This window comes from Phaseolus vulgaris, chromosome 8 (genome assembly GCF_051622355.1).
Source record: "Phaseolus vulgaris cultivar YP4 chromosome 8, ASM5162235v1, whole genome shotgun sequence".
Lineage (NCBI taxonomy): Eukaryota > Viridiplantae > Streptophyta > Magnoliopsida > Fabales > Fabaceae > Phaseolus > Phaseolus vulgaris.
Genome location: NC_143505.1, coordinates 53964464 through 53980091, shown reverse-complemented (window position 1 = coordinate 53980091; position 15628 = coordinate 53964464). Strand labels below are relative to the sequence as shown.

At 33.6% G+C, this 15628-nt stretch overlaps 2 protein-coding genes across 2 annotated transcripts; one reads left to right on the top strand and one right to left on the bottom strand.

The window, feature by feature from the left end:
* The first annotated feature begins 535 nt into the window (after window positions 1-535).
* On the top strand, window positions 536-7504 carry LOC137826756 (nonsense-mediated mRNA decay factor SMG7). The gene is made up of 8 exons (XM_068632892.1): window positions 536-824; window positions 1448-1540; window positions 2099-2701; window positions 2820-2942; window positions 3741-3949; window positions 4052-5920; window positions 6601-6734; window positions 7022-7504. Exons 2-6 carry the CDS (start codon window positions 1484-1486, stop codon window positions 5889-5891), a joined length of 2832 nt encoding a protein of 943 aa, XP_068488993.1. The 5' UTR covers window positions 536-824; window positions 1448-1483; the 3' UTR covers window positions 5892-5920; window positions 6601-6734; window positions 7022-7504.
* Window positions 7505-8914: 1410 nt separating this feature from the next.
* LOC137826757 (hydroxyproline O-arabinosyltransferase PLENTY) lies at window positions 8915-14475 on the bottom strand. The gene is made up of 9 exons (XM_068632893.1): window positions 13926-14475; window positions 13230-13768; window positions 11766-11833; window positions 11478-11679; window positions 11214-11311; window positions 10992-11061; window positions 10836-10907; window positions 10565-10678; window positions 8915-9265 (listed from the first exon to the last, which is right to left on the bottom strand). The coding sequence occupies exons 2-9, from the start codon at window positions 13593-13595 to the stop codon at window positions 9194-9196; spliced, it is 1062 nt and encodes a 353-aa protein (XP_068488994.1). The 5' UTR covers window positions 13596-13768; window positions 13926-14475; the 3' UTR covers window positions 8915-9193.
* Between the last annotated feature and the right edge of the window lie 1153 nt (window positions 14476-15628).

The window sequence follows — 15628 nt, the reverse complement described above, 5'->3', positions numbered from 1 at the left end:
TCTGTTATTGGGATTAGAAAAATTAAAACTGTTTTTCTTTTTCTTATTGAGACAAGATCTTTTATCATACATATGTTAAGTTGGTTTATCTTTTATCATATTTATCTTTTATCATATGTTAAGTTGATCCTACCAACAACATACCTATTTCTACTCATATCTTTAATAATTAAAAAGATAATAAGAAATGTCATTGTAATTTTTTTTTTAACTCAAGAACTCAACTATTTTTTTTTTCAAAAAAAATTCAAAACTCCATTTGTATTCTAAAAAGAAAAATATATTTTGGCATCTGCTTTTATAATATAACCATTTAACAATTTGTTTTTATTAATATAATAATAATTTTAAATTTATTATTATTATATATTAATAAAAAATTATTAAGTGGTTATATTTTTTTAAAAAAGTGTCAATATATTATTAATACCTTAAAAATCATTTTTTTTTAAAAAACATTAACAACTTACTAATGTATTAAACCAAAATAAAAATAGAATTAAACACAATCTGATATAGTTGTGATGTAAAATGCACATTGAATTGTATGGAGAGAAAAGAATTATGAAGAATGCGGAACGAGTTGAGGTCAAAGCCTTGTGATTGGTCTAAACGGCGTCGTTAGAGATTCGCCAGTTGCATTGAAAACTAAAATCCATAAGAGGTGAAGAGATACGCGTTATCCCTTATAGGGCCCTCCAACACAACAACCACTTCCACCACGCCTCCTTCTATCTCTCTCCCTTCTCACGCACACAACACAACTCACAACTACCAAACACCGATACCTTCCTTTTGATCGATTATTGGATCCTCTTCCGCAGGTGACTCTTACTGTTTCTAATTCTTTGATTTTGATTCTGTTTTCGAAGCTTCCTCTTTCGTCTTCTCATCAATCTCGTTTGTTGATATTAGCTTATTCGCCTTTAGGTATTGTATCATTGTTGAATTGAATTTCGTGGATCTGGTTTTGTTTCTCACTGTTAGCATCGTTCTTGTGCGTTCTTGTGCATCTCTCGCATTGCCTATGTTTGTTCATATTTTCACCTTCCTGTAACTGATTTCTGCAAGTACACTGGCTGTAGGAGCTACAAGAAACCTGATTTTAGAATTCATGCTTTATAATTTGATGTATGGAATTTGTGTTTGAAGAAGTAGAGCTTTCACTGAGTTGTGATAAACTGAACCAAGCTTTGTTTTGAAATTATTATCGCTTGTTGTTGACGGGAATAATCCTGGACGACTGAATTTTGTATTACTTTTTTTTTATTGAATTATAGCACTTTTAATGCGTACTTTTGTATATTGTGGAGACTATAGTTATTTGGTTGGTCATCAATTTAGTGCCACAAAAACCTTGTAACTTTTTTCTTTTCTTTTCTTGTCTCAGTGACATGAAGTTCCTGATTCTTTGAACTGAGTTATTAATTTGATTTTTTATCTGTAGGTTTTATGTAGCTTGAGTTTAGTCAATACAGTAGAGATGGATAAAGCTTTTGCTCCTTCATCATGGGAGCGTGCTCATCGCCTTTATGAGAAGGTACTCCTTTCTCTCTCTATCAACTGAACAAGGGATCATCTGTGTAAATCTTTAATAATGTATCTGCATATAGAAGTTACAGTTTTGGAGGATGTGTCCAGTGTTGATTGAGCCATTTAGATGTTGTAGGTTTGGGTTTCATTAATTGATGTTATTCTTCTTCCTCTAATAGGAAAGATTACCCCACTTTGCAGGGTTGGTTTGATTTCTTTAGTTTGACTTTATTTTGGAATTAATGTAGACCTTGTTATCAGTATGCTATAGTGTATAATATTGTCAAGAACTGTTGCATTGTGTTTTGGTCCTTTTATTTAAGGTGGCCTTTTGCAATTGTCATCACGTATTACACTGGTTAGTAACCACTTGTCTGGTTCTCGAAGGTTAAGTAACTGAATAAAATTAAGAACTCAAATCAACCCAGAAGTTCTTGTTTCCTGTCATAGCAAACCATGTAGAATGCATAACCCCTGATCATTTTTCTTTCCAAGGCTTACTTTTTTCTGTGATACAGTATGAGTCCAAATCTGTTTTTCTTAAGTTCATTGTTTTCTCACTTAGAACCTTGAATTGGAGAATAAGCAAAGGAGATCAGCTCAGGCACAGGTTCCATCAGATCCAAATGCTTGGCAGCAGATACGTGAGAATTATGAAGCAATAATTCTTGAGGATCATGCCTTTTCTGAGAAGCATAATATTGAGTATGCTCTGTGGCAATTGCACTATAAGCGGATTGAGGAATTGAGGGCATACTTTAATGCTGCTCATACTTCTGTAAGCTCAAAATCATCTATGGGAGGGAAAGGTCCTGTTCGACCTGACCGGATAACTAAAATAAGGCTGCAGTTTAAGACTTTCCTTTCAGAAGCAACTGGATTTTACCATGATCTTATAATGAACATTAGAGCCAAGTATGGGCTTCCTCTTGGTTATTTTGAGGACGCAGAAAATAAAATTATTGTGGGGAAGGATGGAAAGAAATCTTCTGAGATGAAGAAAGGTTTAATATCTTGTCACCGTTGTTTGATATACTTGGGTGATCTTGCTCGATACAAAGGCTTATATGGTGGAGGTGACTCAAAAAAGCGTGAATATGCAGCAGCTTCTAGTTACTATCTACAAGCTGCAACTACATGGCCTTCAAGTGGAAACCCCTATCATCAGGTTTTTGGCATTCCTGTCTCTGTTGTGTTTTGCTTTTGGTTGTTCACAACTTCACATCTCTTGTTGAGTCATGGTCCATAGCCATTGTATTCCATTTTGACATGTCTGTTATTTTCAGCTTGCTTTGTTGGCTTCATATAATGAGGATGAGCTGACTACTGTTTATTGTTATTTTCGGAGTTTGGCTGTGGATAGTCCATTTTCAACTGCCAGGGATAATTTGATACTTGCATTTGAGAAGGTAATATGACGATGGGGTTGGTTTTGAAATTCTTGGATTTTTTTGTCTAGAAGTCTCAACTTTTTGAACAGTATGTGTCTTGTTCTTTGATCTTGATGTGTTAAACTTTGGTGTGTTTTTGTTTACTTGCAAACTGAAGTACAATTATGATGTTTCAAGTTCAGTCTTTTCTACTACTTATACTGCTCAGTACTCAAAGTGGAATGCATTGAAAGTACAAGTTGTAAATTTCACTAGGGATGAGCAAAATGAAAATGCTGAACAACATTATTGAAGAACTGAATTAAACTATAAAAGTGGTTCAACTAAACTGAACTATATAACTATTCAATTGAATTGCACTGAACTGTGTAACGGTTAAGACTAACTAAACTTAACAAATATACTCTGACCTGTTTGAACTATTTTGAGCATACATCTTATTTTGAAGCATATTTTTCAATTTCAGGAGTTGCAGTTCAGTTTGAATAATTCAGTTTAAGTGTTGTTTAGTTTTTAAAAAGTAAACTAAAAACCAGTTCAGTTTTTTTTATTACTGTTCAATTCAGTTTAGTTCAGTTCATTTTTTTATAGCCCTAAATTCACATGGTTTGCAAGTTGTTCAAACATTGATTTTTGTTTATTCAGTTCAGACATGAATTGAAAACTGCAGCACCACATACCTTTTCTCATAAAGGAGTTCTGTTTATTTGCCATGATTGGGGGTGGAGAATTAGCTTGAGCTTGATCCTTTGTTTATTTTCATGCTTTGAGAGTGCTGTTGGCATTCTAACTATCTGTTTTACAATACCGTGATAGAATCGCCAAAGTTACTCTAAGCTCTCTGGTGGTGACCTTAAAGCTCATGCAGTCAATGGAATGGGAAAAGGGGAAGCGAAACTTGTGACCAGGGATACTGGTGTAGAAACCTGTCCCAGAAAGGAAGGAGCATCCAATATACAGGACACTTACAAATCCTTCTGCACACGCCTTGTCCGTCTTAATGGAATCTTATTCACTCGAACAAGGTACATATTATTAACGCACACAATCTATCTGACCATTCTGTGCACAAAACCATTGAGAAATATTATACTGACTTTTCTCTTTTTCTCATGTCATAATGATAGCCTTGAGACCTTTGCTGAAGTTCTATCTCTTGTTTGTGCTGGCCTGCATGAGCTTCTATCATCAGGGCAAGATGAAGAGCTGAATTTCGGCATAGATACTCTTGAGAACAAACTGGCCATTGTCAGAATTGTTTCCATGATCATATTTACAGTTTACAATGTGAAAAAGGATTCTGAAGGTCAAACGTATGCAGAAATTCTACAGCGTGCTGCTCTACTTAAGAATGCATTCACTGCAGCTTTTGAATTGATGAGTTTAGTCGTAGAGAAATGTATGCTGCTGCGGGATCCTTCTTGCAGTTATCTCTTACCAGGCATTTTGGTTTTTGTTGAGTGGTTGGCATGTTATCCAGATATTGCTGCAGGCAAGGACGAAGATAATCAGGCACCTATTAGATCAAAATTTTGGAATCATTGTCTATCCTTCTTGAACAGATTACTTTCACTTTTGCCCATGTCAGAAGATGAAGAGGAAACCTGCTTTAATAATATGAGCAGGTATGAAGAAGGGGAAACTGAAAATCGGCTTGCTTTGTGGGAGGATTTTGAGTTAAGAGGATTTGTTCCACTTCTCCCTGCGCAAACCATCTTGGATTTTTCAAGGAAGAATTCCCTTGGGAGTGACAGTGAAAAGGAAAGAAAAGCTCGGGTCAAAAGGATTTTAGCTGCAGGAAAGGCTTTAGCAAATGTTGTTACGGTTGATCAGCAAATGATATATTTTGACTCAAAGGGAAAGAAATTTGTAGTAGGTGTTAAGCCTCAAATCTCAGATGATTTTGTTATTTCCTCCTTTTCAAGTACACCTGGTGCAGACTACCATCAGTATATTGAAGGAGAGGACGACGATGAGGTTATTGTTTTCAAGCCCTTAGTAGCTGAGAAAGGAGCTGATATGGTGGTCGCCTCATCATGGGCACCCCCTGAAGGCTTAGAATCGGTTCCAACAGCATCTGTAGGGGATATGAAATTTAATGAAAATTCTACTTCTAAACCTCTCAATGATGCAAATCATCAAATTTCTTTACCTGCTTCTGTCAATGCTATGGTTCCTCAGCACCCACCAGTTCAACCACATTCTTTGAGGTGGTTAGAGGAGGAAATATCTCTTGCGAACAGTTTGAAAGGTCTTAGATTCATGGAGAATGGGCACATGATGAAACCTGGCCTACCATTTAAAGAAGCTGTCGCAATCTCTGACCCTCCTGCACGTGCAGTTCCTACTCAGCAATCTGTAAGTACTGGTACTAGTATCTTTTATGGTCATGATCTCTCAAAAGCTGACGACTTTGCAAATTCATTCAAAGTTGATGCCAATGCGTCTACTGGAACATTTACTGATAACTCTGTTGTGAAAATGTCATCCACCTTGCAAGCTGGTGTGAAAAAATCTCCTGTCAGTCGACCTTCTAGGCACCTTGGACCTCCTCCTGGATTCAGTCATGTTCCTCTTAAACAAGGTATTGAACCCACTGGTTCAGATTCAATTAGTGGGAATTCAATTATGGATGATTACAGTTGGTTGGATGGATATCAGTTGCCTGTATCAACCAAAGGTTTAGGTCCAAATGGTCCTCTTACTTGGTCTCAGTCAAATTCTCATCAAGTTGGTAACAATGGTTTGAGTGGGCCAGTCAGTTTTTCCTATACTGGAAAACAAATTCCGTCTCTGCAAGTGGAGAAACAGAATGGCTGGCAAGATCAGCAGACTTTTGAGCTTTTAAAAACACACCAAAATCAGCAGTTGCAGCCACAGGTTCTCACAAATGGAAATCACCATTTTACTCCACTGCCTGAGCAATTCCAAGGACAATCAATATGGACAGGTCAATACTTCGTGTGATGTCGCTCCACGGTACAAGAATATTGATGGTATGCTTCCCGTTTGTATTTATTGCTAGGGTTTATTTATAAAACAACCCCAAAAGTTGGAAACAGCTAAACCAAACAAAAAAGAACTGAACCGAACTTTTTTATTGATATGGATTAGATTTCAGATTAGATTTTGAAAACTGATTCAATTCAAACCTAATTTAAACAGCTTATGCATATATTTTTTCTTTTATATCTATGATACCACTCATGTTTACAACTTTTTTGCTTATATATTTGTAAAATGATCACATAACTTGATACTTATTTATGAAAATATATCTGATCAAAGATAATTTTTAGTTACTATGAGTAAAGGTATATAAATATAATTAATAATTTGTGTAAATTTATTTTTAATAATATATATTTAAAGAGTTGTTCTACTATATATTGATTTATAGCCGAGATGTTTTATATTTTAAATTTATTTTTTATGCTTATTATATGCATTTCTGTTTAAAAAACGAAAACTTATTCTTTCCAAACTGATTTAGACTGACTTGGATTGAATTTAAATTTTAAATCAAGCCAAATGATAAATGATGGAAACCGAAGTCATCGGATTGGATGATTTTTCTCTTTGAAATCGATCAGATATGTGAAGTTCTATAGTTATTGCTGTTTGTTTGAAGGGTGTTTTTCTTTTTGTTTAATATTTGGTTTGCTAACATAAATAGGTCCTTGAAGGATTATTACAAATGTGCTGCATGCCTTTGCTACCCCATCAAACTCCAGTTCTACTGCCTTGTCGTTGAATTTTGGTGGAGTTTATCTGGCCTAGACATGTTGCAGGAGGTTGCTACTACAAAAGGTGGGGGAATCAACTTATTCTTTTATTCATTATGTTTAAAAACCACAATTGAAATTTGGATAATTTGTGTGCTACATATCCCCCTTCGTCTGATTTTTCAAATTCCCATCTTATGTGTCTAGTTGTCTTGCTTCTGATTTAGCTTGGCCTCTATTACTATCTTCGTAAACAGTGTTGGGAAGTTTAGGAATCAAGGCTTGTATTGTATCTTAACTGTTGATTGGTCATTGTGTTGTGTGTTAACTGCCGAATCTACTCTAGCATAATTTGCTTGTAAATTATTGTAGAATTTGCTGAGCTCTGAAGTCCGGGTGAATGAAGATAAACATGCATCTTTAGGGTGGATAGATAAAGTAAAGTCATCTTGGAGCTTGTGTATCTTGTGGGATTGGTGGTATATGTTACGATGGTTTGTTCACTTCTCTGGTGGAAGTGTCATAATAGTGCGCCATACACCTGTAAGACTTGCTGCGGGTGATACATTTTATTTCTTACTCGTAAAAGCTTCAGACTAGTTGGAAAGATTGGTAGGTATGAAGCGCTCCTCTAAGCTGGATAATGGAATGTGATAATGACACTGTGAAGCATATGCTTGAGTAAGTGGTTGCATCTTTGTTAAGCTTTTTTTGTTTTTACATATTACTTTCTTCCTTTTACCTAGTCGGGCTTTACTCGAACTTATAAATAAATAATCTCTGTTGGATTTTGGATTTTGGATTATGGATGTCTTGGTCTATTATCTGAATTAAAAATTCGATTGTCTCTTTTTATTTCCTGCTGGTGCGTTCAATTGCTTTTGTTCTTCAGAGGTACCCTGGAGCAGTTTCTTGTATGCAACTTCTTTGTGCTATAAAAAAATAACAGTTACAAGTGGAATATATTTATGACATTAAAGCTTAGTACTTTTTAATAAGATTTTTTTCCTTCAGTTATGCAGTTTTTTTTTTTGTGTAAAATTATTTAAAGTCAAAGTTTAAAATAAGAATTAATTGATTATTAGAATTTAATTTTTAGCTTAAAAGATTAATTAAAAGTAAGAGTTGAAATAGTTGAGAAATAGTGGGGAAGCCGGAAGTCAAATTTCTTTTCAAGCTTTTCTGTGTTTGACTCAAATTTTCTCTTTAAATAATTAAAAAACGTGGGGCGAATTTGAAACAATTTACGAAGCGATAACAAGAACTTGACTTGTATACTTATTGTTTTTTCAACGCACTGACTTATTTTAGGTGTGTTAATAAAAATATTAAATGAATTCTTTTTATTTAAAATTTAAAAAATCACAAGTGAAAATTATTAATGAAAATTTGTTTTGATGGACAAAAGTAATAGATCTTGGTGACTAGGATGCAGGGGACTTGACCTGAGTAGTGTTTTAAGAACTTGCAAAAACTATATAAGCACGTACTTTATAATTTATACCATTTTCTATATTATAAAGTTCTCACATTATATAACAACTAGTTGTAAAATTTTGCGATCTACGGGTTTAATTAGAAACATAGTATTTTTTTTACCTTAAAATGTTTTGAAATTTAAATTTCATAAAAACTGAATCCAATGTTATAAGTTAAAATGAATTCAATAAATAAATTAAAAAACATATTTAAACTTCAAATTTGATTTTATTTCTAATATGTAACGAAATATATATTTAGTAAAATAGCTAGGAATGAATGATAAAAATGTTATGAATATAAATAAGCAATTTATCCTATTAATTTTAAATATATTTATTTAATAAAAGTAATTGTAACAATTACGGCGGGAATAAAAAAAATTAACAAATATTTATGTTTATCAATATAATGTTATTTTTTTTTAAAATATGATTTAAACTCGTGGTTTCTAAAGCTTAACTCATCTGCATAAAATGTATGCATTTTTAACATTAATAAAGCACATTAAAAAAATTATTTATCTCTACTATTTTGATTTGTGTTATTTTGCGTACTATTTTTGTTCCCATTCATAACAGATCTTCCAGAACAAGTTATTCTTGTAGAACGAATCCCATCATTGTAGGTATTGTTTTTGTATGATGACAGAACAATCCCAAGAATATAATTTTTAGAAGTGGTAATTATGAATTATGTTTTACATAATTTTAACAAATTAATACATAAACTTAGATTATGAAATCTATCCTTGGTTCATAGCCCAAAAGGAAGGAAAAGAAGAGATAAGATGCAATTCCTCCATTGGTTGCACTGTGACAACATTGGGTTGGCAAAATTACAGTAGTGCAATAGATTGTAAATGTCTTGTATACGTTTGAGTGCAAAAGAATTAACTAGCTATTGAAAAAAAAAACTATAATTTCAGAGAAAACCCAAAACATCATTTGTATTCATCACCATTCCTATTTGCTTAAACTAATCTATTTTGACAAGTATTTATAGTCCTCATCTTCAACTCACTGGCATCAAGAGTGCAAGACAATAAGGTTTGTGATCTTTCCATCAACTTCTGTTTATTGACTCCCATTCAGGTATGTTTGCCGTAGCCTCATTCACCATTTTTACAAGCCGCACCTGAAAATGATCATTGCAGTAACTATTAGTTGACAAAAATTAGCAATCATTGAAGAAGCAGGAAATGACACTAATGAAGCTGCAGTTGAAACAACTGTAGTATGAAGGATTAGCAAATACTGTAAAATAAAATCACATCAGAACTCCATCAAACACATACAACCAACCTTTTCCATTCAATTTATTTTTCATTGGAGTAAGCCATTGAGGTCAAGTGGTCCACTAAATGCTATAACAGATGCAACATAAACAAGGCTAATTTTTGCCTTGTACCAATGGCTTAACACCAATATATGACTTCCTACATAACTAACATGAAAATATGATGAAAAGAACAATGAATAGGAGAGAAAACTCTCCTCCAATGTTTTTTTTTTTCTACACAGACTCAATGCTCAATTAACAATGACTCCTACCCAAAATAATTTCCTTTAGATGGACATGATTAACATTTGATTAGGTTTTGGAATGGTAATTTTGTGAAGTAAATTTAATTCTTTGAATCACTTTGCATGCAAAAGTTAGAATAATGTTGAAGCAGGGGGTATGCACATCAAAACATATTTGGTTTTCCTACCTTCACAACCACAAACTCAATCTACAGATAATAAACTTTTTTTCTTATATATAGCCATCTGTTAGAAAGCAGAACCACCATAAAATTCCTTCTAACTAGTTTTACACGCAAAATCAACATTCTAAAATTTAACTTCAGATATAACGAGAAGAAATTCTGATCTATTATGGGTTAATAGATGGAAGTTGAAATTGAAAGGCAGGTGTGCAAGATAAGTACATAGTATCTCAAAAACCCTCCTTTTGGACCATTTAGAAACACAAAATTATACGAGAAAAGAGGATGGCTCAATCAGTATTAATACATTTTTTAAGGATTACATAGACATCAATATTTGTGGTTATCAATCACTTGTCTTTCAAAAATGAATATATTAATATGATCATTTTCTTATCAATTCTTAATGTACTTTAGAGTTTGTTTTAATTTTCTATGAACACACACACACACAACACATATATGATTTTTCATTTTAAATAAGTAGGATCTTATGGTCCCTGAGTTACAGGTTATCATCCTTCTCCCCATCTTAAGTGGAATCTCAAACTTAACAACTTTGCACTGCTTTCTTTAGGTGATGTTACCTACTTCAAAAACATTAAGATCAAGAAAGAGCATAACAATTTAGACTGTAGCAACTTTCCAACATCAACTCCTCATTAAATGTCTATGATTAGTAATTTCAAAGCAAAACACCCAGAAATTTTGAAGCGTGGACTTACCACACTTTCAGGAACTCCTGGAGGTGGTAAGGGGAGGTTTTTGGGTGGAGGACCCATAAGATAAGATCTCTTGTCAAAACGCCACTCTCCAATCTTCCCATATGTCAGCACCCCCTGGATGAAGTAATAAAACTTATAGATAAAACAACTAAGTGCAAGACTAATATTTTTCAAACATGGACAGACATAACACAAAGGAATACTAACCATAGAAATATAGTTTATCTATCTTACTTTCACATCATACTGCAGTAAGGAGAAAATAACTCACCTTCAAATTATAGTCACATCCATACGTATAATGGATGATGAATCTATCCTCAACATTTAAATCCCAAGGTGGCTGAAACATTCCAACAATTCATGTCATGGACTTATGTATGACTTACTCAAGTAACAAATACAAGACAACACAAGCACTTCAAACCTGCAGCATGAAGTCTTTTCGCAGATTATGCTTTACACCATGCAATGCAGATGCCACAGCATAAGCATACCTTTACTCAACAGAGAATCAAAGGAGCAGAATGTTAGACCAATTAGTACAGAGCAGGATCCAGGAAAATTAATAAAATGAAAAGAATATAAGTAAATGATAACTAAAAGAAAATAAAGCCCCTAAATCTTGAAGTCCTCTAGTATTACTCACATTTCAAGCACCCATCCAAAAGCTTTATCAGTATCTGGATCATCTTTCATTATCAATGAAACATTTACCCATGTGGGAGCTATTTCCTCCATCAAAGACTGGTGATAAGAAAATTCAATGCCTTAAATGAAAGAATAGGTCGCTTATGGGAAATCAAGAAAATTTGATAATAGTTATAACAGGAACCATAACAGCTATAAGGGTAACAGAGTAATAACTAATATCGATCAAGCACTGTATGCAAACTATTAATTCAGACTTCACCTTCTTAATGATTACAGGAGAATTGCCAATTGGATCAATATTAGTCACAGGACCCTTTTCCTCAGGATAGAATTTCCTAATTATTTTTTCATTTTGAGCTGGTTTTATATAGAAAAATGGATAAGCAGCGGGCTGGGATTCATAAGCCAAATTAGGCAAAGGATTTACAAATATGTGGTCAGGTTCTGCCATCAGAATATATCTGCACCAATCATAAAACACTGCTACTTAGATTTCATTATTGGAGAGAGAAAAAAAATTGTAGAAAACCAAAATTAAGACACTTACTCTTCCTGAATATCTGCTTTCTCCAGCCACTGAACAAAAGCCCATGGTCTATTTAGGACAATATAACCCTGCACCAAAAATAAAAGGATGTAAATTTTGATGACAGCACAATATATAAAGATCACAAAAATGCCATTCATGATACAGTTGATAATTATCAATGGCTTGGAACATGTTAAGTCAACATAATTGCCACTAGACAGTCATGACTGCAATCAAATATGAGCCTAAATCTAGGTTACCTAAACTCATTGCTCAAAAGCAGCTTATTTGGGCACCTACACTTATTGTAACTTGTGAATTTAAAAACTAATATAAGCTAAAGAGGGTTCCTCAGCTGAAAAACATCAATAAATACTACCAGTACATATTTGACAATTTGGAATAAACACACAGTAAGATGCACAGTAAAGTGGGAAAATACACTCATATGTCTCCAAGGAAAAGATAATAAGAAATTAAAATCACTAAGTTATTGTCTGGTTTACTCAAGGATGGAAACAAATTCTTTCAGAAAAAAGGAAGCAAAATAACTGCAACAGTTATTAGCAACTCTCATCTCTATTCCCCTTTTTTCTCCATGTGCAAAAGCCTTCACTATTTGACAGAAACAATTCAATATGCAAGGATAATGACATGTAAGAGCCCACCAAGGTACATATAATTACATATGGTTACACAAAATAATCACTCTTTTGTAAATGCACATTAAGAAAAGCTATATATTTATCTTACAATATTTCACTACAGACATGTGATCATAAACTTCAAAAAAAAAAAAATAGTAGCATATTATGATATTATATTTCTGCAGATCAGCTTCTGTTGCCCTCATTATACAATAAATTTTTTTGCATCAGAACTTGAACAGTAGCAGCAACATACTTAGATATATAACAAGTTGGGTATCAATCACCATCAGTAATTATGAGATTAATTTAGTGACAAGAAGTCGAAAATGGAAATGACCTTTCATATCCCAAAACTAGCAACAATCATTATTACTACTACATTATAAGGCAAATTAAATGCCAGAAAAAATCAGGCCCATAACTGTACAAGGAAAATGCAAGATATTCAAACAAAACCATGCCACAGTCCAATTTTACTCTAAACACATCTCATTGCATTTTATCAAGTTCCGTCTTTAAAAATAAACTCTTTTATGTATGATCAGGAGAACATTCAACAAGGTACCGAACAACGACCATTCTCTTAATTCTTTTAGACAGCTTATTTCAGAATTAAAAAGCAACAAATTAAAACATATTACTTTAGCAAGACAACCATCACCCTTTTCCCTCCCATTGCTCCCCTCACCCCAAAGTTGTGAAAGGAATAGGCTTATTCCGTATGTCATGATTAGTAAATTTGCTATTAGGTCAGAAATTCACCAAATGGAGACAAGTTTAGTAGAGCCAAAAAAAATATACAATTCTACTGGGGAAACAGAAAAATATTTACCTTGTCTAAGCCATCAGGAAGTGGATCAACCACAAAAGTAGGAATCTCATCCATTAACTGGTCTGCCCTACCAGAATGAAGTATACGGGTGAACTTCCCCATTTCTGATCCAGGCATGTCCTTCACTTTCTTATACCAATAGTACATAATCCGGCATTGCCATTGATTGTAAGCAGCATCGGTTGCAGTAACGGCAACATGAAACTTTGAATTAGACCTCATCAATTTTCTATTTGAAAGTTCTAACCCATCTGCCTTATGCTCCATGATCATAGCTATCAAATTGTAAGTGGCAAAGGAAAACAGAAGCACCATAAGCAGCGCAAGCAGTGACTTGGCCCGTCCCATGCCTTTCCTTACAATCATTTTCAAAATCTTCTCCTATTCCAATATAAATTTCCGAAACCAACCCTTACAGTTTAAATTAAAATTTGAAATCACTGACACCACTACAGTCCTTCAAAATCACAGCTTTAATGCATAACCACAGTCAATAGAGATAAACACAATCCTTCAGTCTTTCGCTCCACAAGAAAAATCTGCATCACAACATAAAGTGGTTAATATGCCATGTCACTGCCTCCAATGCAATTGAAACAAACCAAACCCAATAAAAAAAAACTACTACATAAAACCCAGGAATCTGAAACCCAAAAAAGGGGACAAATGGATGCTAGAACGTGCACGATGACTCACGTAAACAGATCTGAACTTGCAATATATTCAGAGCACCCCAATGGAGGGAAATCCAACCTTGAAAGAGAAAAGACGCAAAAGATTGAAACTTTGGAGGAGAAAAGAGAAGGGCAGGGAATGTGTTGAAGGAAGGAAATGAAGAAGGGGTAGGGTGGAAAAAAGGGATTTCTGGGGGGTTGACTTTTCAACGAGTTGTGCAACTAGACAGGCACTAGAAAACGCGGAGGTTTGAAGGTTGAAGAGACTGAGATGGTGAATCGGAGTGTGACTCCAAAATTGGAATCAAATTAAGAAAAATGAATAAATAAGGAAATGAGAGAGAAAGAGATGAATGTGGTGAGAAAGCAGTGCAGAACACAACAGTGAACACCAACATGAAAAGAAAAGAAGAAAAGTGAAGAAAGTTTAAGAAAGTCTCTGGTCATTGGAAGGAATGGACGCAAATCCCGGTTACAGACACATTCCAATTTGTCTCCATCCCATGAATATTCAAAACCAGAAGCACTGTCTTTTTCTGTGTTACTTTTTTTCTTTTCTTATTATTACAAATGTTGTTTTTCTTTTTGTGCATGCATAATATTCAGTTCAAAAAATACCAATTTAATTCTTACATTTAAGAGTATCTCAGCTCATACACAATATTTTATAGAACTTCCTTATTTGATTGGAATAGGTTGACATAGTATGCTATTTCCAAATTTAGATTTTGAATACCATCTTAATCTTAAATGAAATCTGCAATTATAAAAAAAATATTTTTAAAATATAGTTTTTTTAATCAATAATTAAATAAAATATTGACTAAAATGTGAGTTTTATGAAACTCTTTTAGTAAAACGAAAAATATAAAAAAAATTCTTTAAAATAATGTGTTAGATTACAACATAAATAAATAAATAAATAAATAAATGTTACCTTAGGGTTATATTATATATTTAATGTCATTGAAGATATTAAAGTGTTTGAATTGTATGCTTTACTACTTATATGGTAATAGTGTACGCGTTTCAATCTTTGCATTTGTGCACTTAATCTTAATACGGGCATTTTCTTGTATTTTAATTTATATTGATTTTTCTTTACATTATTCAGTGTATATAATGAAAATTGTACCAGTAGTAACTTGGACAAAAATCATGTTACTCAATTTTAATGATTGATCGACCGGGTTAAAATATATTTAAAATAATTATAATAAATAATAGATAAGGTAATTGTAAAGACTCTAAGAATTAGATCACATCCCACCAAATTCAGGTAATGTTTTGAGAAAACATGTTAATCATCCTAGAAATCAGCTAATGCTGGTATATGTTAGATTAGGCCCATCATAGAGGCACAACTCCCCCTAAGTGGAAGGGACTCAACATCAAGCTCTATGGTGGTTCCACATATGTGAACGAACACATGAATGTATACAAAACACAAATGCTCTACACTATAGACAAGGAACGTCAAAGATAACCAACCCACAGACTGAGTCGACTGGAATTATAATTGAAAAGAAATGAGTAAGGGGACGAATGCAACCTAAAGGCATACAAATAAGCCTAAAGGCTTGGGGGACCGCCTAGGAATTGGGGTGAAGTTGGGTCAGAGCCACATTGAGGATCCTAAGAACCCCCATGATGAACTCGTCGAAGGGCAGGATTATGTGCAAGTCATTAAAAAGACATGTATATACAAAGAAAAAGTCTTGAGGA

Bases quoted from the DNA above. Each gene is read 5' to 3' on its own strand.
- LOC137826756 (XM_068632892.1), top strand. From the start codon at position 1,484: ATGGATAAAGCTTTTGCTCCTTCATCATGGGAGCGTGCTCATCGCCTT. The intron at 1,541-2,098 runs GTACTCCTTTCT...TTTCTCACTTAG, and splicing joins CTCATCGCCTTTATGAGAAG to AACCTTGAATTGGAGAATAA. The intron at 2,943-3,740 runs GTAATATGACGA...ATACCGTGATAG, and splicing joins TGATACTTGCATTTGAGAAG to AATCGCCAAAGTTACTCTAA.
- LOC137826757 (XM_068632893.1), bottom strand. From the start codon at position 13,595: ATGATTGTAAGGAAAGGCATGGGACGGGCCAAGTCACTGCTTGCGCTG. The intron at 11,680-11,765 runs GTAAGTGTCTTA...TGATTGGTGCAG, and splicing joins AAAGCAGATATTCAGGAAGA to ATATATTCTGATGGCAGAAC. The intron at 11,312-11,477 runs GTGAAGTCTGAA...TCTTATCACCAG, and splicing joins CTCCTGTAATCATTAAGAAG to TCTTTGATGGAGGAAATAGC.